Source organism: Chelonia mydas, chromosome 9 (assembly GCF_015237465.2).
Source record: "Chelonia mydas isolate rCheMyd1 chromosome 9, rCheMyd1.pri.v2, whole genome shotgun sequence".
Lineage (NCBI taxonomy): Eukaryota > Metazoa > Chordata > Testudines > Cheloniidae > Chelonia > Chelonia mydas.
The window spans coordinates 25,290,693-25,317,262 of record NC_057855.1 but is presented as its reverse complement, the minus strand read 5'-3'; the positions used below and the strand labels follow the sequence as shown (position 1 = coordinate 25,317,262).

Genomic DNA, 26,570 nt, shown 5'->3' with positions numbered 1-26,570 from the left:
GCTGGCCAAACAGGAAATGAGATTCAAAAGTTCGCGGTTCTTTTCCTGTCTACCTGGCCAGTGCATCTGAGTTGAGACCGCTGTCCAGAGCGGTCACAATGGAGCACTCTGGGATAGCTCCCGGAGGCCAATACCATCGAATTGTGTCCACAGTACCCCAAATTCGACCCGGCAAGGCCGATTTAAGCACTAATCCACTTGTCAGGAGTGGAGTAAGGAAATCGATTTTAAGAGCCCTTTAAGTCGAAATAAAGGGCTTCATCGTGTGGACGGGTGCAGGTTTACATCGATTTAACGCTGCTAAATTCGACCTAAAGCCCTAGTGTAGACCAGGGCTAAGCCATTACACTAACTGCACTGGATAGTAGGGCTGGGCCAGAAGCTGTTTTACCATCCTGTGAAAAAATTTGTGATTTCAAAAATTCCCCATTCTACATTGAGGTTTTTTTGTGAAGAGATTGAGAGACCCACACCAGAATAGCAAGTAGTCTGAATCAGGCAGAGCAGGAACTTGAACCTGCTTTTCCCACATCCAAGGTGAGTGCCCTAACCATTAGGCTATCGACTATTATAGGATGCAGCTATTGCTCTCTGACTCTGATTAAACTGACCCTTTCCCACCAAAAATGTTGGTTTCAATGAAACAGCATTTTCAATTCCAGACCCACTCTGCTAGACAATGTATTGGTCAAATATAATAACTTAACCTGTTCATCTTATAGTAGAAGTAAGCTGCATATTGTTGGCTCATATAAGATTTTAAAAGTATGCACAGTATGTGATTTGCTTGTGGTTTTTAAGTGTTAGAGTCACTATTTATTATAGTTTTATAATGTGTTGGACCAAAATGGCATAAAAACAAAGAATATGCAAAATTCTACCCATAACAGTTAAGGGAGCAGTTATAGTGGCACTTGAATTTGCCTCCTGGGGAAATTCGTGTATTTCTCTCATGTGTATCAAATGAATTCCACTCCAGGTTCTGTACAGGTAGGGTTTTTTTATCTTTTTCCAATCAGAATATCTGTTCTTTGAGCTGATTAAGCTCATATAATTATGTCTCACTAGTCAGATCAGTAACTTTACTGGAGCCATGGTAAACTAGAACAGGACAAAGAAACTATATGGATGCTCCCGTGCTCTGAATGTGTATGCAAATTATATAATGTCAACCCACGTCAAGATACAGCCCATACTTAAAGAGCAATATGAAATGTTAGCCTGGGATATTATTTGACATCTGTACACTACAAAACTCTGTGGAGTGCATTAGAGACCATTTCTGCAGCAGTATCGGCATCCGATGAAGTGAGCTGTAGCTCACGAAAGCTTATGCTCAAATAGATTTGTTAGTCTCTAAGGTGCCACAAGTACTCCTTTTTGCGGGTATGGACTAACACGGCTGCTACTCTGAAACCTGCATCAGTATAAGAGAACTTAGATGCAAACTTCTCCATACTTGAGATAATGGTAATATGTAGCTATCTGCAGTTTTGCACTAGCATAATTAATTGCTGGCTGTTAGGTTCTGTGGAGTTCTATGACTAGAGTATAGGATGACTGCTGAGCTCTGCTCAGCACCTACAGCTCAGCCCAAGACTGTCACCTGCACCAGAGCACACACTTTTAAAAATAGGCAAGGGCAGTCCTGACAAGCCAGGAGAGCTGTTGTCCTGCTTTCTGTCTCCTTCTGTGGGCAACAGGGCAGGAGAATGTGTGGCTAGTGAGACTTCCCCTTGTGGCGAGAGCAGCACAGAAAGAGGAAGCTGCAGCTAGATCCCAGCAGGGCAGAAAGAACAAAATGCCAGGTCCCTGGCTGCATCCAAAGAGCAGATTCCATGGCCAGAACATGAAATTCTGCAACAAGTTGGCAAAATGCCAAATTCCACGTTCAATTCAGTGAACAAGGACTTGTAGAGGGTGCAATATAAGTCATTGCCTCTGGCAGCTTTACCAAAGCAGAATCTTTCAGAATGGTCACCGAAGGCTCAGGTGAAATATCGCTCACAAAAAGTTTTCATGAGAGTTCAAAGTGAAAAGTGTTTTCCTTATTTCCACTCCTGCAACTTTCAACATCAACCTTACCCAGATAATTTTCCACTGACTGCAGCCTTAAGTCCTTTTTAAAGGTGCCAGTGTGTATATGTTCAACAGAGATTAACTAAATCTGGCTAGGTGATGGTGGCCATTGTACATGCAAACAATTTTATGCAGGGTGTTTGGCCTCTTAAAACTAATTTTTACTGCCTCTTCCTCGAGATCACAATCCCGATTTACCTGATCTTACCAGTCTTTGAACAGTTGTTATTTCTCCAGCTGATCATGTCGATCAGACTTCCTCAAGAACGATTGAGGACAAAGTGGTTTGTTACTCCTGCTCTTAGGGGAGGGCTAAAGTTTGAACATTAAGGGAAAACCCTAATGAGAGGTAATATCTCTGTCTGCTTCTGGGTAAATGAAACACTTCACTACCTCACTGTCTCTTCTTTCAGAAGCATGAAAGAGTCAAATACATATTGAAACAGAAAATACCGTTATGTTTTAAACCATGGGTCATGCATTCTTCTAGTGATGATAACCCAGCAATTAAGTGTAGGAGGTTACTTTATGTCAAACTCATTGTTCAAAAGTTGTAAGTGATTTTTGCCAAACCTCTCTGGCCACAAAACAGGATCTAAAAGTGAAATTAATTTTAACCTAGCATACCTCAAACCCACCACGCTGTTGCGGATGTAAACTGTGGTGAGTTGGCCTCTGTCAGTCAGTGACTTTAGCAAATGAAAAAAGACTTACATATCTTAGCAGTAGAGTCATTCTGAGGATACAAATGTTAGCTGTTAAATATTTCATCTATCTAAGGCAGGGGGTCTCAAACTGGGGCTTGTGACCCCTCAGGGGGTCGTGAGGTTATTACATGGGGGTCGTGAGCTCTCAGCCTCCACCTCCAAGCCCCCGCTTTGCCTCCAGCATTTATAATAGTGTTAAATATTTTTTAAAGTTTTTTTAATTAATAAGGGGTGTCGTACTGAGAAGCTTGCTGTGTGAAAGGGGTCACCAGTACAAAAGTTTGAGAACCACTGATCTAAGGGCTTGTCTACATGAACATTTTTTGCCACAAGCTTAGGTGTGAATCTACTCTGCACTAGCCTGCCATGCACTAACTGTCCATGTGAACCCTGCAAATGTGCACTAATAATTTGTTAGTGTGCTTTGATCAACCCCACTTTGCAGTGGGAGAAAATTAAAGTAAGCTCCACACAGAAAGTTAGTATGAGGCAAGCTAGTATGGGGTTGAGTCGCCCAGCCTGCTGTGAACTAAATGTATACAAGCCTTTAGGTAAAATCTAGGCACAATCTGAATGTTGTTCATGAATGGTGTTTTGTCAGAGATCTTCAGGTTTTCCTGGACAGTTTAAAGACAGAATGTGGGTGAATATGAAATAGAATTAAATTAGAGAAAAGGGAATATTAAAAAGAGGAAAAAATAAAATATGGCGGTGGATGGAGTGAGTGAGGTGAAAGGGAGAAGAAGAAAAGTGTCAAATGACACAAAAATGGAGAAGTTAGTGTTTTCAATAAAGGAGCATAAATAAAATTATACTTCATTGGCAGACATCGATCTCCATGCTTTGGGGAAAGATATGTGATGGGTATTTTGAGCACTTACGTTAATATGGATATTACTGCCTATTCTGGATTAAAAATTGGGTTGGAGATGAAAGCAGAATTCACTGGAATTTATGCACAGCCTTCTGGCTGATGGGGGCACGGCCTAGGAGCCTTCAAATCAACCATTTTTCAAGGGGTAAATCTGAAAATATAACTGTGTTGGCAGATATATAGGTGGAGCTGGGCTCCATTTATTCTGCAGCAGAGAAGGGCAGTGGCTGCTCGTAAATCATTACCCTACTATAAGAAATGAGACAGTTAAGTTTGAGTTAGAGGAGATCCAAAGAACCATCTTGCTGGCCTTCTCCAAAATCCTTAGTGTGGCCATAGATTCATGGAGGCACATGGTCCACCGGATAGAACCCAAGATTGGCAGTCATGAGACCTGAGTTTTGTTTGCTCTGCTACTGACTTTGTAATGTGATCTTGGTCAGTCGCCCCTTTGTGTCAGAGTTTCCCATCTGTGAAGAGCGGATAACCCTTTCCCACCTTTGTAAGACACTTTGAGATGTGTCTACTTTTAGGTGGATGAAAACTGCCTTATAACAGCTTGGTGGAAATGGTGGTGTTTAATTATCACAGTGGATGTGAGTGAGTTACATTATGGACTTCAGGGGCACAGTCCAAGGTGCTAAACCCAGCTGTTAGGAGTCAATTTTCATAGTGAGATGTGGGTGAATTACACCACTTAAAGCCATTTTCTTATATGTTCTGTAAAACATACCTATGTATATGAAATATTTTTTTGCATTGTCAGAAACTTCCACTCCTGTTTGCTACAGGTTAATCTGCTATCATTAACTCATTTTTATAGAGAGACTCTTTTTAAAAACAATAAATCCAAGCTAGGCAGCCGTTGTCTCATATAATCCTGTCATGAAAGGATTGAGTAATTATATATCTCTGCATTTTATGACTAACCATACAGCACACAGTTGATTACATTGCACTGAGTCTGTGTAAACAAACTCTTCTTTGTGGATGTTTATTCACTGGTTATACTTCAGTTTGGTAAACAGCCTTAATAATGCATGTGATCGTATTTGTTGTGTTGATTCTGAATATGTTAGAGGTTTGCTAAGTCCTTGAACCCAAGACTGAGCCCCCCCAATAGTTCATGTAGGTGTTCTGATGTCTCACATGGGGAGTTGTTTCAAAAAGGAGCTGTGTTAGTTCACGGGCCATGAATTCAGAATAAATAGAGCTTTTTTAAAAGCCTGTAGTCCATGGGTATAATTTTTAAGAGGAGAATAAATATAAGATAAATAATAGTAATTTTTTTGTAGCTGATTTCCAGCTGAGACTAAAACTTTACCTAGTACTGGGAAAATACATTCAGTCCTAAGAATCAGGGATGCAGAGGTGGATTAGGGGTTTGTGGGGCCCTGGGCCAGAGCAAGTGGGCGCCCCTTCTGTCTGTAGTCCCCCAATCCAGTTGGGAAATGGGGTCGGGGCACGGGGGCTTCCCCTGCTCCCTGGCAGGAATGCTGGGTGGGCGGAGCAGGGCAAGCCTCTGCACTCTGACCCCATGCCCTAGCAGGAGTGCCAGGTGGGGCAGGGCAAACCCCCATACCCTGACCCCATGCCCTGGCAGAAGTGCCAGGTGGAGCAGGGCAAGCCCCTGGGCTCCGATCCCACTCCCCAGCAGGAGCAGGTCGGGGCGCAGGGGTGCCTCAATTGGCACCGGCCCCATTGGCCCGGTGGCTAATCCACCACTGCAGGGATGTACCACCATCAGTGATGCAGTGGTTACTTGCTCTTAACTCCTCCTTCATTGGTCTTGTGTGCTGGGGGACAAGGGATATTGAGTGAACGAGGTAGAATCCTGGGTACTGAAAAATCTGTCTGTTATGAGGTACCACCGTGTTTGTATTAGATCTTGGTGCCAAGAAATCAGAATGTCTGTGCCATGAAGATTATCAACTCTCCAGTCACTGAAACAATGGCATAGCTCTAGGTATGAAGACCGCTACTCAATACCCTTACTAGCAGAAGTTACTTCAGGCTCTGATGCAGTAAGAGAGCAGGAATAGAGTTAGAAGAGGAGAAAAAGCGACATAATCAAAACTGATTTGCATATGAAACTAGTATGTTCTGAAATAGAACCTGGTTACAAATGAAGCATTCTGATTTGATGTCAGTAATTTCATACCCATGTCAAGAGCCCCCACTCAATAGTTAAATGACTTTGCAGTTTGTGTTATATAAGCAGCAAAAAATATGCCAGGCAGTACATTTTGTGGTGGAGGGATGAGTATGTCTGCACTGCAGCTGCATGTGAGCCAGTCCAGGTAGACAGACTCGTGCTAGCGGGGCTCAAGCTAGCACACTAAAAATAGCCATGTGGATGTTGCAGTTGGGGGTGGAGCTAGATGAATCGGCCTACCCTAGCTGGGAGGCTTGCTCCCAATCCCAGTGTAGACATAGCCTGTTTGTCTTGGATGGTTTAAGGAGTGAGATGGGAAGCCAAGGTGTGCAGTAACTCCAGGAATGCACTGGTTATCATGCCTCAAGGCCTAAAACAATTGCCTGAGATGATCTAAGAGTTTGGCAGCAACTGTGATTGCTTCTAAAATGGAGAAGGATCACTCGGGGGCGTATGCCGGTCTTTGTATTGTGCTTTTCTTGCCAGGAGGCTCTGACTGGAAGTGTTTCTCAACCTTTTTGATACTAGGGACAGGCTTGCTGCCTTCCTAAACTGTGTCAGGGAGATCTTGGGGACCAGCTGTTGAGAAACACTGGAGTAGGGCATTTATAAATGGAAAACTCATCTGGTTTTCATCCAGACACAAGGGAGTTTTCAGTCAGAGGGCCAGATCCTTAGCTTATTTAAGTCAATGTAACTCCATTGAAACCTATGTAGCCATGCTGATTTATACAGCTGAGGATTTGAACCGTAATGTTTGAGCACTTACAGAATCCATCCAGCAATCCATTGCAAACTGCAAATATATATTTGACTTAATTTATTGGCTAATTACTTGTGACTTCTTCAATGAGAAATGTAAACAGATGCTTTTCAACACACAATACAATTGGGAAAATCCAGATTTTCTGTTTTTGTTCAGATTGTGTTCAGGGAGAGAAATCTCAAAGTTCATACATACTCAGTTGTGATATCCATCTATCTGTCTACAGTATCTGCCCTGGCCACTTGGAATTGGGCTACACTTGCAGGTAGGAACATAAGAATGGCCATACTGGGTCAGACCAAAGGTCCATCAAGCCCAGTATCCTGTCCTCTGACAGTGGCCAATGGCAAGTGCCCCAATCTAATGGACAGTTTATCATCAAGTGATCCACGCCCTGGCACCCAATCCCAGCTTCTAGCAAACAGAGCCTAGGGACACCATTCCTGTCCATCCTGGCTAATAGTCATTGGTGGACCTATCTTACATGAATCTGTCTAGTTCCTTTTTGAACCCCGTTATAGTATTGGCCTTCACAACACCCTCTGGCAAGGAGTTCCAAAGGTTGACACGTGTTGTGTGGAAAAAATACTTTGTGTTTGTTTTAAACCTGCTACCTATTAATTTCATTTGGTGACCCTTAGTTCTTGTGTTATGAGAAGGAGTAAATAACGCTTCCTAATTTACTTTCTCCACACCTACCTATTATAAAATCATGATTTTATAGACCTCTGTCATATCCCCCTTAGTCGTCTCTTTTCGAAGCTGAAAAGTCCCAGTCTTATTAATCTCGCCTTATACGGAAGCTGTTCTATCTATACCCTTCATCATTTTTGTTGCCCTTTTCTGAACCTTTTCCAGTTCCAATATATCTTTTTTGAGACAGGGCAACCACATCTGCACACTGTATTCAAGGTGTGGGAGTACCATGAATTTATATAGAGGCAATATGATATTTTCTGTATTATTATCTAGCCCTTTCTTGATGATTCCCAACATTCTATTCGCTTTTTTGACTGCCGCTGCACATTGAGTGGATGATTTCAGAGAACTATCCACAATGATTCCAAGATCTTTCTTGAGTGGTAACAGCTAATTTGTAGAGTGCTGGGAGTTAAACCAGCCTTCAGAGACCGCAGCAGGGAAAACGCTGCCGTGTGTTTACACTGTCAGCTGCAAGTGCACTGGTGTGGCCACATTAGCAGCTCTTGCAATGCCACAAAGAGCAGTGCATTGTGGTAGCTATCCCAGTGTGCAAGTGGCTGCAGCATGTTTTTGAAATGGCGAGGGAGGGAGTGTGACGTGTGTATGTGGCGGGAGAGACCGTGTGTTTTGGGGATCAGAGAGTGCGTCAGCATGCTGTCTTGTAACTTCAGACAGCAGCAGACCCCCCTCCCCCAGCCTCTCTCTCTCTCACACTCGCAGCCGCAGCATTCCACAGTAATGGCTTGCCTTGTCCCGGAGCAGATAAGCAGCCAGCTGTCAGAAACGGAGCTGTGAAAGGGGATATCCACATGCCTGCAGCCAAGTTCAAAATAATGACAAGAGTGGCTACTTGACTTCAGGAGATTATGGGATGTTTCCGGAGGCCAATCACAGCATAGTAATGCAACACCTTGTTCACACTGACGCCTGGGCGTTTCAGCCAGGGCACATCAAGCTTTATGCTTCTGGTGGAGGTAGATTACTAGGAGCGCTCCCTCTGCAGAGTCCAGACGCTTTACGTGCCTTGCCAGTGTGGACACCTCAGGAGTTAGGGCGCCCGGGGCTGATTTAATGCACTCTAACTTGCAAGTGTAGCCAAGCCGCTCGCACTTTTTGCAGCAGTAAGTGTATTAACCCTGGTCAAATTCCACCTTGAATAATTTTTCTACTTAAAATCACCTTTCGTTGGAATATATTCTATTTTCACTTCCTATCCTAGGCATTATATACTATTGATGATTGCTGTTAAGTGATTGCTCTATTTCACAAATGCTTTGTTTCACCTGTGTCACTGTCATACAGTGGTAGACAGTCATTTCTACATGTATCTAGTGAAGTTTTCAACCCAGTTTGGGGTGCTCATCGATTAAAGTTGATACTTAAATTAAAATGAGTATCAAGCTTTGTTATCTTGTGAATGTTTTAATTTTTTGTTGTGACATAACAAAATTGATTAAAATTGTAAATATAAAAGCACTTCATGTAGTTTTACACGCATTTTGGAAAGTTACAATTAATACAATTCCTACCAGTTATTAGCTGTACATATTGCAGGTTGCAGTACAGGGCACAAATGTGCTTTCATTAGGGGCCTGATCCAAAGCCCATTGAAGTCAAAGGCAGTCTAGGTCTACTCTCTCCAAGAGGAATATGCAAGCCAAAAAACCCACCCAAACAACCCTTTTGTGTGTATTCATCAAGATGAATCACAAATGCTTGCAACTGACATGGACAATAGAAATGACAACACAATATATTCTTCAAAATAGACAAGTGAATCTGGGCTGTTTTTCAACTGGGATAAGTCTGCTGAATGCTAAGAATTAGTGGTAGTTTGCAGTGTTGTTGTGGCCATGTTGGTCCCAGGATATGACAGAGACAAGGTGGGTGAGGGAATATCTTTTATTGGACCAACTTCTGTTGGTGAATGACACAAGTCTTCAGGCTCTACACCCAGCACTGGAGAAGAGCTCTGTGGAGCTCGAAGGCTTGTCTCTTTCACCAGCAGAAGTTGGTCCAATAAAAAATATTACCTCATCCACCTTGTGTGTCTCAAGAATTATCAGCATGCTTGATCAACATGCAGTAAATTATTCAGATTTAATTTTGTGATTTTTTTTTTCCTCCCTAGTAATTGAAAACCCTTACAGAAAGTTTCCTCTCATAACAAAGGGAGTCATGGTGAATGCAATCAGTAATAAGCCATCCAAGTAACCAGTCTTTGAGACAATTTGATGAATGCATTTTTTCTTTAACTTTTCTGCCTCCTTTCCTGCCTGCCTGTTGATGATTTAATCAACATCAGAAAGTAAATTGACAGTCTTTTTATTAGGATAATTCTTTATATCAGTGAGAAAATTCAAAGCAAAAATCTGTGGGGGAAGCTTGCAGGGAAAGACACAATCATATTAACTGACAGTCAGCCATACTGGTTTATCTTCACACAGTTTGAGGAGAACGCCATATAATCAATCTAATTTGGGAACTGTATTGCAGATAGTAAAAGAAGTAGTTTTGAGTTATAATTTGCAACTACTGACTGTTACGTTTAAAAGATTAATTAGATTGATAGGACTAATGTGTTTTAAGAAGAGGCAGAGCAAATGATTATCAACTTTTGTTATGCTGATTATTTACTGGTTTCTGTGTACTGTGTTTCTAAGTGGTGTGCACTGTTGAATCTGTCCATCCCTGCTATATTTCTCCATTTATGTCCTTTGTTATAATTTTGATTTGATTTAGACCTTATAAAGGCATCAAAATTACAAGGATATTTGCCTTTAAGCCATTAGGTTTGTATCTTGCAGAGCTGGCTGTACCATGTAGACAAAGCAAGGAGACACCTGGAGCACTAAAACAGTTGACAGTTTACATTGGCAGCAGAACACAACTATTAGGGATGTTCCCAAAGCCTATCTTCTTCAAAGTACAGGGCAGAGAGAAATACATATACAAGTCTTATGTTGTGGGGAAGGACTATAGCTCCATACTCAGTTCTATCACTTATGGCTTATTGCATGCTAGGAACATAGGCATTCTCCAGTGTCCACTGGTGCCAAAAATGTAGGTGGAGTATTCTATTCAAAAATATAAAGTCTTGATTTGTTTCACTGTCTCTTTAAATTGAAGAATTAGCCTAGTGGCACTGGGTATTTTTAACAATTTGATTTTGTGCAGATTTAAAAAAGAAAAAAGTTTGTATGCTAATACTGCTACACAAGGCCAGTTCATGGCTTTTCACAGCTCATGCAGTAATAATTTGGATAACCAAAGCTCTTTCAATAATGAAAGAAGAGGAAAACAAGTAAGCACCGTAGGGAAGGGATTTAGGTCAGAAAAATTAGATCTAAGTGTCTGAGAATGAGGAGGAAGTGTAGGGTTCACTATGTATTCCACCAAGCCAGGCCTCTACTCCTGTCACTTCGCTTTCACCCTCTTGTGCATGTATTGATAGTGGGAAGAAGTGAGTTCTTTTGTGAACTCTCTTGTTCCTTGAAGGATGGCCTTAGCAATTCAGTCTGAGCTGCAACTTAAATCTCCATTTGGGAGGGGTTTATTTTTGTTGTTTTTCCTCTAAATGTAATTTATTTTGGCCATTTTCAATCTGTCATAGCACATGAAATACAATTTTGAGTTTAAATGCACAAAAATGCTTCCAGAAGTTAAGTGTTATGTCCAGTACCATGGTCTAATTGTTTTAGATATTCTAAAGGAAACTAATAAAAGAGCTGGGGTGTTGCATTACAGAAAGTGACTGTAATTGTAGCTGTGTCGGTCACAGGATATTAGAGAGACAAGGTGGTGAGGTAATTAGCTCACCTACCTGGTCTCTTTATAAAGTGGCTAAAGCACATGACCAGACGCTAAGTTTTATTGCTCTTTGTTTGTTTTTCAAACTGAGAGGTAATGTGGACTACTCTGATTCCCATCCACTTGACAACACTGGTTTAAGTATTGGCGCAGAGGACTGGGACTCCAGAGATGTGGATTCTATTACTGGCCCGCTGAGTTAACATCTTCTTGCTTAAGTTTACCCATCTGAAGAACTGGTATGATATTTCCTGCCTTGTGCATCTTAATATTTGTAAATATTCTCTGATGAAGGATAGCATAAAGTGGTGGTGGTTATAATTCCTTGCATATATCCAGAGAATAAGTGCATACAGTAAACTGGAAGGGTAAATAATATGCATTTATTTGAAAGCATGAATGTCTATTCATCCAAATGGGTGGGAGCACTAATAGGTCCGGTCTCTGAGATAACTAATGCATGTTTTAAAATCTCAAAGGAAAGAATTTTTCAAAGGCAAATTAAATGTCAAGGGCCACATTTTCATACTCTCCCTAACTGCATTAATAAATATTGCAGGCACACCTGTTTGTGAAACTTCATATTTGCCCGTGCATGTTGGCTAATCAAGCAACCAAAAGTGAGCAGAAAAGCAGGGAAAATTGCTGGTTTTATAAAGGTTGCAATTCAAGACCCCCTTTCGAAATGAGTTCCGAAGTTCGTAACTAATACTGACCACAGTGACACAAACAATTCCTCTGCACCCTTAATTCCTTCTGAACCTCTTCCCTCATTGGTGTAGTAGAATATCAGTCTTAACTGTTGGTTAATATTTTTAGCATCTTAGCATTTTATAAAATTAGGTCTAGACACAGACTGTAGTACAATCAGGAGCTGTGGCAAATCACAGTCCTAATTTAAGATGTAACAGATTAGGAGTAACAAAAAAAATGTAATTTTTGTTCTTGTAACTGATTTGTAGAGTATTATTTACCACAACGCTTGGAAGATACAGCATTCTGTTAAACAGTAGTTGCTGTGTTGAAAGAACTTTGCATAGTCTAGGGGAAGCAGTGATAGAGGTGGTCCTTGTTCTGTTGGAGCTGTTTCAGGGAGTGTTCTGCTTTAGACAACAGCAACAAATAGTGTCTTGTTCTCTCTGGTACAAATCCCTGTGAGAGGCCATCTCTGAGATGCCATTAGCATCCAAGCTGCCCTCCACAAAAGTGAAAGATTTTATCTGTCTCACTGGACTGTAAAGACTGGAGGGAACACATTAAAACATTAACCACACAATGCTCCGGGCATATCCGTGCTTGGAAAGTTTTACTCGTAGATTTGCTTTCAAAGTTTAGAATAACCCTGAAAGAAGCTTTAGATCATTAATGATTCTTTAAAGACCTCATTACTGTAATCAGAGGATGAGTAAAACATGTTCTGGAATGACATGCTTCGTGGCAAAAACTGTGTGCGTTTTTTAGTTGTTTGGGGGGAGGGGACGTTTAGTAAAACTTTAGTATTTTTTACTAGTTTGTGTTCTTGACAATTACAGAATTACTTTGTTATATGGCACTAGGTAAAAAACAAAAATGCCAATACCACAAAGTTTGGTGGGAGGAAGAATCCAGACAGGAATTTGATAGCAGTCTACACTCTCTTTTAAGACTGGATGCTAAAAGTAGAGAAAGCAAAGAAGGAAAATATCTGCACTAAGCAGGCCAAACTGAATGGGTTAGAGATGCTTATAGGTGTAGAGATCGCTGCATTTCTAAATGTAATGCATTGTTGTTAATTCGACGATGCACTTAATTTCTCAGCCACAATTTGGTTGTCTGGCCATTTTGCTTGGGGCTTCAGCCCTGCGGGAAGTGCCTGCCAGGCCTCATGGCTTCAGCCCTGCCCCGGCTGAAGCCCAAGACCCCACTCCCCACTGGGCAGAAGGTCCTACCCCACCACCTCACTGTAAGGCAGAGGTCCAGAGCTCCTCCCCCCAGTCTGGTAGGTAGAGAATTGGAGGAGTGTGGGGGGTTCTGCAAGCTGCACTTTAACTGCCCCCTGAATCTGAGAATGTAGCTGTGGAAGTTGAGGCTGGGAAAGTTGTTAGAGATTAATTCCCCGTTCTAACAAACTGATCAGGGCCTGCCGTAGCCAGCAAGTTTCCTGGAAACAATAGGCATTTTTCAGCTGCTTATTAAACGAAATCTAGGGAGACAAAATGGAGTGCACATAAAATGTTTGGGGATTGGTAATGTGAAAATATCTTGACAGAAAAAGTGTACATATGCAAATAGTTAACCTTGTATCCTTTTTAATATGTTAAATTATTTCTTTTCATTCTGTTTGGGATTGGTTGTTGGATATCATCATTTTAGGCCACATTGGGACTATGGGTGAAGCTGAGGTGGTGGGGGAGATGCTGTTATGAGCTGGATTAAACCTTGTTATGGGTTGAGTTAAAACCCCATTGAGATTGATAGGTGTGAACTCACCCTTCACTAAGACAGCTGTAAGCATACGCCTCCACCTAAAACAAAAATAGTGTGTGAACTAACCAGGTGCTTTTGCTGAGTGTTGTTTTGGGTATGGGTCTGTGTGTCGGAAAGCAAAAGAGACTGAAATATAGAGGGAGCCCGCCTGAAAGCAGGGCCCTGTAAGAGAGCTGAAAAGTGTGTGCTTGGTGCTGTGAGAGAGAGAAGCTGTTTCCTGCTATTTGATTCCTTCTGTGTTCAGAGAGACACAACTTTGCACATTCTTTGTAAATAAACAAAACTGCATCAAAGGCATAGCTGACTATCACCAATTTCTCCTCCCAACTGGAACATCCGGAGGGCCCCAAACTGTGACTAGCCACTTGGGTCAAAAAAGGGAAACAATATCGATAAAGAGCCATTCATCAGAAAATCTAATGTGCTTTTTAATGAGCATTATTAAAGTCCATGTCTTACACATTCTTCTTGGGATAGCTGTAAGGCTCCTGCCCCCGACTACAATTATTTAAATTAAATTGTCACTTAGAATTGGAAAAACCATTACTGGCACTGGCATCTATTTTTTATCTTTATTTCAACTCATCTGGTCACCACACTGGCTTCCACACAAGACTAATCTGACTCTTGACACCTTATTTGAAAGTTCCAGAAGAGAGTGCATTTCAGTTTTTGCACATTGTTCAAAATCATATTTGCTCTTTGTTTTTATAGTTGGAATAAGTTTAGAAACATTTTCTTGCCTAGATGGCATATGCACCAACCATTGCATGTTTTCTTCTTTTCTGTGTACAGTGCAATGAACTGAGAGATTAGAAAGACGCTAACGTTTACATTACAGCGCAGTCAATTACCATTTGTTATTTCTCTGAGCTGCCTGAGAGGAATGATAGGTGCCATGAAGATAATTGTTTTCCTATTAAAAATGTCTACAACACAGTTATAAAAATGGAAAATATGAATCCATAAGCAGTATGTTTTTCATTTGTTAAAACCAGATTTAAATTAAACTCATTCAAAGCACACTGAATACACTCTTCTATTAATTTTAGAGTGGTGTATTTCAGTTTAGCATAAACTTGCTTCTAATTAATTTAAGCTGTATCAGCATACTCTAGAATTATGTTGATTTAAGAGTGTCCACAAAGGTTTTTGCGTCAATTTAACTAAACTGATTTTAAATCATACCTTTAGTGTGTACACAAGGCCTGAGATAGAGAAGATCTATTTTTTTCCATTATCCTATACCTTCTATTGTTCACACCTGTGCAAAGTGGGTGTAAAATGCCACCAGATCAGAATGGTAGAGTTTTACACTCCTCTGCACAGCTGTAAATGACTACACAAGTTAGTGGGGTAGTACAGTACAGTACAGAATTACAAATGATGAAACAAAGATACAGTATTCCTGGACAGAGTGCTAATCTTCTTGAAGCTAGTGGATCTTTCTCTCATTTTTGTTTTAGTCATCAATATGTGATCAGCACTTGATGATTACCTTGTCTGTGGAGGATGACAAGCGGGCTGTGGGCCATTCATGTATGGAAATTTTCAGTGGGAAAGGGAGGAGTATTTGTGATGCAATAACTTTTTAAAATGTTAAAGTTGTGTTTTTACTTTCTATATTCCAGAGGACAATACAAATATTCCCATGCAAAATGGCCCGAAGCCTATGTGGGGAAAGAAGCATTCTTCAAAATTTTCTTCCAGCCAACAAGTGCTTTTTCTAATCACAAAACTACCTAGAGCTGGTTGGAAAACTGGGGTGGCAGGGAGCAGGTGGCCAGGGAAAATTTCTACTTTTTGGCCAAAAAAACCCCCCAAACCAAGCCCCCAAACTTTCATCTGAAAAACTTCAATCTGAAATGCTGCCACAGTGCCTCATAGGAGTTATAGTTCAGATGCCTCAAACTCCTATTCTCTATTGGACAGTCTCCATCTCCCTTGAGGCAGCACCTCCCCTCTTGCTGAGCCGTTGTTGTGCCTCATGGGAGTTCCGTTTCCACGGTGCATCATGAGAGGTGGAGTTTGGCCATGGAACGTGGCCCATAGAGGAGAATGAGAACATGAGATACAGAAACAATCATTCCTACAAGGCACCGTGGAAGCATTTCCTAACTGAAATTGTTTGGTTTTCAGGTGACATTTTTCACTAAATATTTCGGCAAAAATCCAATATTTCATCAGAAAATTTTCAACCAGCCCTACTAATATCCCATTAACTTGCTGAATTTAATGTACAATATTAAAATATTATTCATATAATATCTAATTTTTGGTCATGTATATTAAGTTGGAAGTCCATTCCAACTATTTATCACTCTGTAAATTAATACCTCAAATTCTTTCAACATATGTTCTCTCTCTCTCTCTGTCAACTAAACCTTTATCCCCTAGTTCTGGTGTGCCCAGCAACCACCAATAATCAGGATTAATTAATAATCTGGAGACAATAACCCTCATCTAGATCATGTCACCCTTGAAGCATCTTCTCTCAAAACTAAATAATCCTAATTTTGTCAATCTAAGTACAACTCAGTATTCCATTTTATCCTCTTTGTTGCCTTACACCATTGTGTCCTTAATTTAATCATAGTTTTCTTCAAGTAAGGTAACCTAAACAACACTATGCCCCCAAGGCAGTGTAACCAATGCTTTATAAGAGAGCACAATATCATTAGACTTTTATTGTATAACCCCCACTTGAGTCAAGCCAGCATCCTGTTAGGAGGGTATAATGGAAAGGACTTGTGGGACAAATGTATTCTAAGGAGGAATTTGCACATCTGGAGGGAAGAGCCAAGCCTAGAATATGGCATGATAGATTAGGCAGCACAAGGAAGCGCTCAAATGAGACGTTTGGGAGGTGTATAGGCAGCAAGATGGGGATCTTGAGCACGTGATAGCCAAAATGCAGGCAGTGACAGAGTTGTACAGAGCTTTGAAGGAGATAGGTGCCCAAATCAGAACTGAATCTTGGGGCTCTGGTTCATATTTGGGATTTTTAAACCCTACAGTTTGGTTTGCATAAAGGATTTTTACTCACAAGAGAAAGGGGAACCAACTGTAAGGCTTAGGTTCCAAACACCTCAAAGTTCACATCCAGGATTATGTTTCATCACCATATCTACTCTGAATTTGACATGGGAGGTTGAGGGGATGCCAGGGAAAGGGTTTCAAAGAGGGAGGTGACATGGTCCAAATGTCAGAAGATGTTTTTAGCAGCAGCATTTCAAAAGACTGGAGGGGAGCGAGGGGAGATTTCAAGATGACATTCTCTTTTCTGGTGACCTTTTCAGACTGCCCTAACGCTTCTGTTTTTCAGTTCTCTTGATTTCTTATTCCCTTGAAAACAGTTTTTGATGTACTGAAATATTGTATTAGTTGATAAACCTCTGAGCATGTTGCCAGTTTCATGCACATAGTTGTTCATCTGAAACATGGGATATAAAGGCTTTTCATCTTTTTCATGTACAGTAACTGTTTTTTAAAAGTAATGTTGATTGCAGATTTTAAAAGCACTCTAACCTTTTACTGAAATGCATTGAGGCAGACACAGTGGAGAAACGAGGACAGACACATGCATGGAGTGAAGTAACAGGATCCAACTTTTATTAAACTTTAGCACAGGAGGGGGGCACTACCTGCCGTCACCCCTACTGTCCCCCTACAGACATTTCATTGGTTCCAGTGTGGAAGTTACATGGCTCCTTACCATATAACCTGTAAGTTGGGTAGGCTCTCCTCAGCATACAGCCCTGGACTTGGCTCTCTCTGAGTCCTAGCATCTTCCCCAACCCACATGAGGAGAACAGAGGGTGCTGAAGGGTGAGGACCTTGGCCTGCAAGTGCCACAAGATCTCACCTTATCCTGTGAGCCCGAGGCCCATCACCAAAATCCCAGGTCTTTTACCTCTGGGAACCGTTCATTTTATTCTCTTAACCACACTGGTAACTGGCCGCAAGTTGCAACACATTAACCACTCAACCCCCAAGTTACCTGAGTTAGGTTCCATGCACATTCCTGGCTAGGAAGTGCTGTGAAGAAGGCAAAAAAACTTTCCTGGTCCTCTGCCAGTTGGCCCATGTGAGAAAAAATTCCTTACAGACCCCCAAACAGCTGATCAGCTAGACCTAAAGCTTCTGTCAGGCTGGATTCTGACAGGTGGGTAGGGTGGCCTGCTGGAACAGAGCCAAAAGAGACTCCACATGGTCCCCGTGCCGGGTTAAATCCTGGGAGCTGGGGAATGCTGGCCCAATGACTGCCAGAGACGACTTCTCCCCCCCCCGCACCTCGGTGGCCCCTCCCCCACAGCTGGACAATGATTGCCAGAGACTCCTGGCAGGAGGCGCTACCTGGTGTCCCTCAGCAAGGGTCTCCCTTGCTAACTGCTGGGACGCCCCTTTCATCACTGGCCCCATCAAGTTCCTCCACCCATTGAGGCGGGTGGGTGGCATTTTTCCTGCTGCCTAAACCATCTCAGTGTGTGAGACTCCCTTCAACAAGACAAAAGAATTAGTTTAACTGAAACACTCACACTTTGTATTGTACCAAGGCATGATTCGTCAGATTCAGACCTTAATTTGTCAAAACCCAAATCCATTTGGATTTAATTATTATGGCTCTGCTGTTTATTTGGATATCGTTTACATAATCTCGTACCATTTTCCTTCATCTCCTGTCCATTACCACTCTTTTACCCCCATCTCACACACACACACCCCCGCCACACACACACGCAATCCCCTCAAAAATTGTTCTGTTAACAATTTGCTCCTTTGGGAGAACTGTGTGATACTTAGAATCTAATTATTCCTCTGCCCGTCTCTTCAGAAATATTGAGATATTCTAGCTGAAATCAATTTTTACCTTATTATCTAGTTCTCCAAGGTTAAGTTTAAATTATTCTTTTATCGCACAATTCTGCTCTTGTATGTTTGTGGCACATCTCTCTGACTTCCCAAGTGAGCACATCAGTGACAGAACGTGGCCCTTTCAGAGCACCATTTGATTTTTGTAAGGGACTTGCTTTTCTTTCCAAATATACATCCAGCCAATTGTTAGTTACAGGGAAACAGAAGATTTTTGTCTGCTTACATTACATATGAATGGTGTGCTGTGCCCATTAAATCTGCCAGATATGCTGCATATTTTTTGCGGAGAAGGCTGCTTATAAATACACATTTAAAATGTTATTTTTATTTAAGTTCTGTGGTGTGTGTTAGACTAATAATTAATATGAAGGCCATTAGTTGCAGATACTAGGACAAAGCTTATTTTAATGAAGCTAATTAAAACAATGAAAATATGCACAAGAGACCATCCTTTTTAGGCAACTTTCTTAAAACAGTTCCCAAATGTGTAGAATGTTGTTCTGTTCCTCCTTTATTGGAATACCACCTCTTCTTCTAAGCAATCCATTATTGTTGGTCACTTAATATGTTTCAGTTTACTTGAATCATGAAGTGTTTACAGGAAAATATATCTTGCTATCTTTAAGAAAGCTCTGGACTTTAATTAAAAAAAAAGAAAGTAATATGGTTTCTTCCCAGGAGAAAGAAGAAAGATTTAAATCTAGGATCCTGAAAAAGGTGTGATCTCTAGCACTCTAAGGGTCAGGTGTCTTGGAAACTGACCTTGTCTCTATTGGTTGCAGGAGTGAAAGAGCTCGCTGGATTACTGCACTTGGACAGAACAGTGACAGACAGAATGCAGACAGGACAAGTAAGTGAGAAGACAGTAAGACTTTTCAGAAACTTAACGTGAAAATAGAAATATACTGCCCCTCAGTGGATAGCTTGAATAAGTGTAGACTGTAAGAATAAATGTGTTTCCTTCCAAAAAACCAAATTATCCAGATTTCCTTTGCGATGTTCCTTTTGGTCTAGCATAGCACATATTTGTTGACCTTCTGTGGAGGCTGTTTATCAAGACCTTTTCTGAGGAAGTTTTTTCAAGGTTTTTGTGGTACAAGTAGTTATTTTACTTGCATTCATTAAAACTGCTTTGGCCAGTTGTATCAGCCTATTAGTGACTAGGTTGAGAACGCAAGCTGATTTTATGTCTGACCCAAATTCATGTTTGTGTGTAGTTCCCCATTGGGAAGCCAGCATGTTTAATGTGCTCCATTACTGAGATTACTTGGGTTGTTTTGTTTTGGCACATTCTAAAATGGGATGTTAAAATGACTTTTGAGTATGTTGCTTAAATATAAAGGTATTCAGTTGCTTATACACATCATGTGGTTCAGTTTATCCTGTTTCTTCCTCAGCATTGACACAGGTAGAGATTGTCAGAACTTACACTGCAAAGCAGTCAGATGAACTATCTCTTCAGGTTGCCGATGTGGTTCTGGTTTATCAAAAAGTGAATGATGGTGAGTAAACATTTTTCCAGTTTGCTACCACCAAGATAGATTAGTCAAGCTGGGAAACAAAGTCCTAGTCTAGTATCAGCTTCACAATGAAATGGCGTGTCAGCCTAGAAGACACGCCACAGAAAGCCATAGGTTTAGGCCTAGGTTCTTGAAGGACAACCACTCTTTATGCAGGCATTGTGGCCGCATTCAAGTACATTTCCATCCAACTCAGAGGATTTGCATAGATAATTAATTTCAGGTGCAGCAATGTGGGTATAATTCCCCCTCCCCCCCAGGAGCCATGTGCCCATAAAGGAGAAACTAGGTTAAGGCCTCTTTAAATCTCTCTCTCTCTCTCTCAAGAGTCATCATTGCTTTGTGAGTAATGTATTTGTTGATTTGTCTGAATACTGCACACATTCAAGGTGTTTACATCTTGTGCTGTGCTTCAGTACATGGTGACTCTCTAAGGGGTAATCTTGCAGCATATGAGGCAGGGACTGTCATTTGTTATGTAAATGCTAATCATGTTGGGGCCCAACCTGTTTATTGCTACCACAATAAAAATGTTATAACAATGCTGAACATGTCCTGCAAAGATGCTGAGTACAGTCAACTCCCAGTAGCTTCAGTGGGACTTGAGTGCTCAGCACCTTGCAGAAGGCAACCCTTAGCTTTAACCCAGTTGTTTGTGACAGTAAAGAGTAAAAAACAAATGGAAAACCTCAGGCTGATTTGTTTGTTTATATTCCTGAGATCCAAAGAAGATGTGTGGTTTTTCAAATATACTGTACCTTTACTGCTTTATTTTTATTATTCCTAATCTGCATGCACAATGTTTCCAAACAGCGTAGCCTGTCTATACCTTATACTTGACTCATTGTAAACATAACCATATTACAGATACAGTGACAGACTGTGCGTACAGGAGTCTCTCTATAAACATGCCATACACCGTATATTACACATGTATTTGTTGTTGCCTCCCCATTCTCCCTTGCAGGTTGGCATGAAGGTGAACGATTGCGGGATGGTGAGAGAGGTTGGTTTCCAATGGAATGTGCCAAGGAAATCACATGTCAAGCCACAATTGACAAGAACATGGAACGGATGGGACGTTTGCTTGGACTTGAAACAAATGTATAGAGTCCCTAAGATCAGTTTTTTCTTTGCTGCAGGATTTGCACTAAGGGCCCACAGTGGTGGCTTGGTTTTGTGCTTGTTGTCCCACTATAGCTGTAGCGTGGGAGCTGTGACTCACAGATTTGTAAAATCAGTGTCAGGAGGAAGGGCGGGGGGGGGGAAATCAGCAGTTCACTGTGTATCCAGGATACTTTAAGTTAAAAGCCCCTAAAAAAGTAAATGAACTTCTAAAGTTCCCATAACAAAATGCAGGTGACATCTTTAGATAGTTCCCTCTTCCTTATTTTACAGTGTAAGAGAGCTAACTGAATCCTGGCCTGAGTCAGTCTTATCTGTACTGAATCCTAACTGGGACTGAGCAGTAAGCTCTGGGAGCAGCTCCACATACCTTTGACTTCACCTCCCTTTGTCTTTAGCTGCTGCGCCCCTTTTATCGTTATGTGCTGTTTCCTCACACCTGTCCAACCACACACACACACTTTTTTTTTTTCTTGTTTATTTTTGTAATCATTTAAAAGCACCTTAGCTTCCTCTGGCCAGGCCTCCCACCAGCCACCCACAAACATGTTGCCCTGCAAGGAAGCAGCAACAAACAACTAATATTTGGGGATTTCCCACTCCTCAGGGGAAAGTTGCAGTGCTGTACTGCTAGCACCAGATGGTGCTATGTGTGGGGATAAATAGCAGCTCGCTAGCCCCTCATATGGCCTAAAATGTAGTCCATGAGCACACACTGTATAAAGTGCTCTCTCCCCGATAAGGCTCCAGAGAAGACGTAGACCAAGTAAAAAATATTCCACTAAATTAAGAGTGCACAGCTCTCTACTTTTGTAATATAAGAGCATCCTTCTGTTGGGTCTTCTCATCTTTCTCCTTGTGGCTCTCTGTCTACATCTATCTATATGTCTGTTTCAGTGAAGGGTTTTCATAACATTAGATTACCTTTTGTGTTAATCCTTTAAAACCTTCACTCCTTGGGCTTTCTCTTCCCAAATGATGGCTTCTTATTTCACACACACGATTTTTTTTAAAAGCTGTCATTTGGAAAGCAGGGATTAAAGTACCTCTATCCCAGCTAACAAAGCTAATGTGTTCTCCAGGGACTGAGAGGGGAAATCCAGAATGGTTTTCTGTTGGTCTTTTTCGCTGATGATGATGTTTTATCTATTCAAGCAGCTCAGATTTTGTTTCCTTCCAGTGTTGCTTCAGTGTTCAGAGGGCCGGGAAGGGTTTTCAATCAAGAAGTATGCAGTGAACTTTTTCAGTGTGGGAAAGTAAGCTTGGTCTCCAAGGCTCCAGCCTCCATTCCCAGAACAGACCAGTCTTACGGTATGTCTCCCCTTTTAGCTGGGGATATAATTCCCTGCTCAAGGAGACTTACTCAGGCTAGTTCCCATTGAGTTAGAACAGTAAAATCAGAACATAGTCCCGGCAGTGTGACCAGCAGGACTGGCTAGCTACCCTGAGTACGTGCCCATCAGATACCTTAGCTTGTTTCAGCTTGTTCTTATTTAAAAAATATTCTCCATAAGTATAAGCAGCTCTGTGCTCTACACTGCTCCTCTGTGTCAGTCAGGCAATCTGATTTTCTGTGTTATAATTCTCTCCAAGCTTATCCAGTTCCACACAGTATTTCACTGGAGTCCCATGCCAGCTGATTCTGACATCTTCTCTTGTGTCATTTCTCTTACTTCCCTGGCCCTATTTATTCACAGAATAAACTAACCTTCTGTGCTCTGGGCACACACATGCATGTGCTGATTTGGTGTCTGGGGAGGCTACGCACAAGCTGAGATGTAGGATTTGGCTCCCCCTATTGTCCATTATGGTAGCATTACAGTATCTTGTTGAGAAGTTTGCACTTTTATACATTTACAGACATGTTTTTAATACTCATGCTGTAAGTTGTGGCTACAAAAAATAGTTACACAGTTGCGTGTGAACACCTTTGCAGGGGTATCTTAAGATCTGAATTTTATCAGTTTGTGTCTTAACTTCCACTCCCACAGGGCAAGGATTATAATGCTGAATTCTTGGCTTATTTGAAAATACATGAGGATGTTGATCTCTGGGAAACATTCTATTAATCATTTCATTTCAATTCCAGTTTTGCCTATAAATTTAACTAGGATTTCAAGATGTGTTGTTGCTTTCGTTCAAGGTTTTGCTGGGAGAGTGGAGTGCTTTTTAACTTTCCCATTTCTGTAGCAGAGGTGGTAAAATTAATTTCCTGTTTTTTGTTGGGAAAAGAGGTGTATGAACCAGAACTCCAGGATACCATCACCTTCAGTCCTTGTTACATGTTAATTACTACAGATACAGAAAGGGAAAATTATATAAGAGAGCAGCACTAGTATTGACTTAAACTCTTGGTCATACGGTTCAGAATGGAGAAAATGAGAAGGCCTGGCAATGAGGGAGGGTTTGCAGGGACTATAGAGTAATATGATGTTTTGTCAACTTCGCCTTCCCATTCCTAATTGTGACCTGACCTGCTGATTGGAGACTCCATTGTGCACATGATGGTGAGAGAGGGAATAGTAGAAGCTCACGTTGGTGCTGCTGAACACATGTTCTCCTTTGCCTTAGAGAGTACCTGTCAAGATTGTACTCCAAGCATCACTGGCCAAATTTGGCATCTTCAGCCTAGCCTCAGAATTTCACAGGAGAAACAACCATTTAATGTTGTCTGACCAAGATGCACTTGTAAACAGGAAATAATTTTCAAAACATCTTTTCTGTAACTAGGTGTTATGGTTTGCACACTGTATGTATTATAAATATGTTAATCCTTTTAAGACACAGCTGATCACTCGGCAGGGTTGAATAAACGTTAGCGCAAAAAATGAGGTAAAAACTTATATTAGAAAGGCTTTCTGCTTGTAATATTTTCACTCCATTTTTTGGAGGGGCTGCATGTTGTAATATATACTGTAATATGTTGATTTGTAAATGAATGTAATGTTCATAAGGTATCCCTGTAACAATTACACTTAAAAATATATTAGAAAAGCAATAGTTTTGTATAAAGTAGTTTGAAGATTCACAACCTTGGAAGTTTGACATGTGGTTATATACCCTTGTGAATTAATTTATAAGTGGACTGATGAAACAGTAATGAGCATATTGTAATCTTTGTAAATTGAACAGTCTTATTTAACATAGGTAAAAAAAATGCTAATTTTTTAACAAATAATTAAAAAAATCCTACTGTATACAGCCAGATGTTTAACACAGTAACTGAATGTATAAATCCAGATATTTTATTCAGGTTTTTTAATACATTGTATATATTTTTCACACCTAGTTTTTTCAAATGTTTTTATAAATGTTTCCATTTCTCCTTTTATCAGATACAATTCTGCAGGAATTAGACATCAGTGACCTTATAGGACAACAATCAATAAAATGCTTTTAAAAACTTTACTTAAAAAAAAAAAAGCTTTGACTTTTACTAGGAAAATACCAAACATCACATAAAAATCCCTGCTGTCATCCTTTTTGTTGGAATTAGTTTGGATCTTTTTAACCTTTGTCTTTCTTGTTTAAGACAAAACCATAATTCAATTGGACCTTATGCACCTCGCTGCTAACATGGATGAAAGTCCAGGAGCCATAAATAGGGGAGAGCAATAGCTCTGTGGTATACTTCTGCCTCCACCCCAGATCCATGGGATTTGGACTCCCTGAACTTGAGGGAATGGCCAGGGCTGGCTCTACAGTTTTGCTGCCCCCAGCAGTGAAAAAAACTGCTGTCACGGACACCAAAAGGAAGAAGCTGCCGCCGATTTGCCACCGCGGCGGGCGGAACAAAGAAGCTGCCGCCGAATAGCCACCGCGGCCAGAGGAACTGCCACCCCTTTCTAACTGCTGCCCCAAGTACCTGCTTGGAACACTGGTGCCTGGAGCCGGCCCTGGGAATGGCATGTCATGGTGGGAGGGCCAGAGTCAAGGGGATAACTACTCTCTGTAGGATCATGCTCCTACAACCCCACAGCAATGTGTCTGCAGGTGGTTGCACTGGATTGCATTGGAAGAGGCTTGGTACTGTTCAGAGGTACCTTTCCCTGCGTGGATGTCCCAAGAACCATCAAATTTCCCTGTGGCTCTTGGGACATCTGTAGATTTGATGAGTCTTGCACATACCTGTATTTAGAAGGTTAATTGTGGCGTGGTGAGCCTCCTCCATGTTTTTTCTAATGCTTTGAAGCTGTAAAGCACAATAACTACGCTAATTATTTTTAAATGTCTCATGGGATTTTTTTTTTAATGGTTGTGAGAGTTATAGAACTGGAAAGTCTCTTGGTATGTCAATGGAAGTCCTGATACTTCTCTCTTCCAGTGCTAATATGGCAGATGCACAAACTGTATGATAAATGAAAGGCCTGATCAATGCATTTCTCTCCCTTACCCCCTTTTTTGGTGTTCAAGCAAGAGCAGAATAAAGCCCTTAACTTTTCTCAATTTAAGAGATATAGATTTTACTTAACTTAAAATTTTACAGATAATTTTCTTAAAAGAAGAACTGATTAAAATTTTTCCAAAAATAGATATTTAAAGCTTCCCTGTGAAATGAAAATTTATGGAAGCCAAGATATGGGAAATTCAGGAGACCAGTGTCTAAGATCCCTAATAAGTAGAACTGGGGAATAACTTAATGAATGAGTTGGCACATTTGCATACATTCAGCTTTTGGAATGTTATTTCAAGAGATAGGGACTTGCTGTAGGTGTCATTTGTAAATGCAATGAGAGCATTCCTGCAGCAGTTTGTTGGGGTAGGATGTCATCAGTTATGCAGTCACATGATACAGATTCTTAGGCCTCAAATAGTATTCATGTGGATCCTAGAGTAGGATGAGGACCTCACATTTTAACAATCTTCTGAATGTGCACAGTACTTGTTTGCTGCAGGTGAAAAATATAGCACAGACTCTATACGATAACTGCCAGAAAACAAGAAACTTGCAGATAACCTTCCACTGTTGTTGCCTATACCTTGACCTAGGGCCAAGTTAGTCTCATAATAGATATTCTCAGCAGGGGAGAATAATTTCAAATTATGCCAGTTAGATGTTGCCTTGAAGATTTTGGTCAGATGCTGAAAATATCATTGTCCTGAAGGTTCACAGACTGTAAAATCAGATACCCCTTCTGAGAAGTAAACCTAGATATTTCCCTGAATTCCAGAAAGAAGTAACAACCAAAATTTGAAATGTGCTGCTGCAAAGAAATGAGGAGCCAGTTCTGAGAAGACTCAAGATGGTGACCAATAAGCCAAACCAGGGGAGCTAGAGCTAATGACCCAAGAAGTACCAGACCTCAGCATTGGTGTGAATGCTGCGGTGAGGTGCACAATATTAAATACCAACAATTGTGGATTGCATAACAAATTTCATGTCCTACAGCCCTCTATAAACAGCCTTTCTTCCCATATAGACAACTTCAGTGAACAAATCTTCACAGCAGAGTACCACCTCTCTGTAAGAGAAGGAGGGCAAATCCCCGAA

The 26,570-nt window shown here is 41.0% G+C and overlaps 1 protein-coding gene across 2 annotated transcripts in view; it reads left to right on the top strand.

Annotated features, from left to right (window-relative positions):
• ARHGEF26 (Rho guanine nucleotide exchange factor 26) overlaps positions 1–24,490 on the top strand; it is a 120,169-nt gene extending 95,679 nt beyond the window's left edge. For both annotated transcript variants that reach the window (XM_037909179.2, XM_037909180.2), the window contains exons 13-15: positions 19,217–19,284; positions 19,832–19,936; positions 20,922–24,490. In XM_037909179.2, coding sequence (XP_037765107.1) covers positions 19,217–19,284; positions 19,832–19,936; positions 20,922–21,064 — 316 coding nt within the window. In that variant the 3' untranslated portion in view covers positions 21,065–24,490. The remainder of the gene's footprint in view (positions 1–19,216; positions 19,285–19,831; positions 19,937–20,921) is intronic.
• Positions 24,491–26,570: the final 2,080 nt, after the last annotated feature.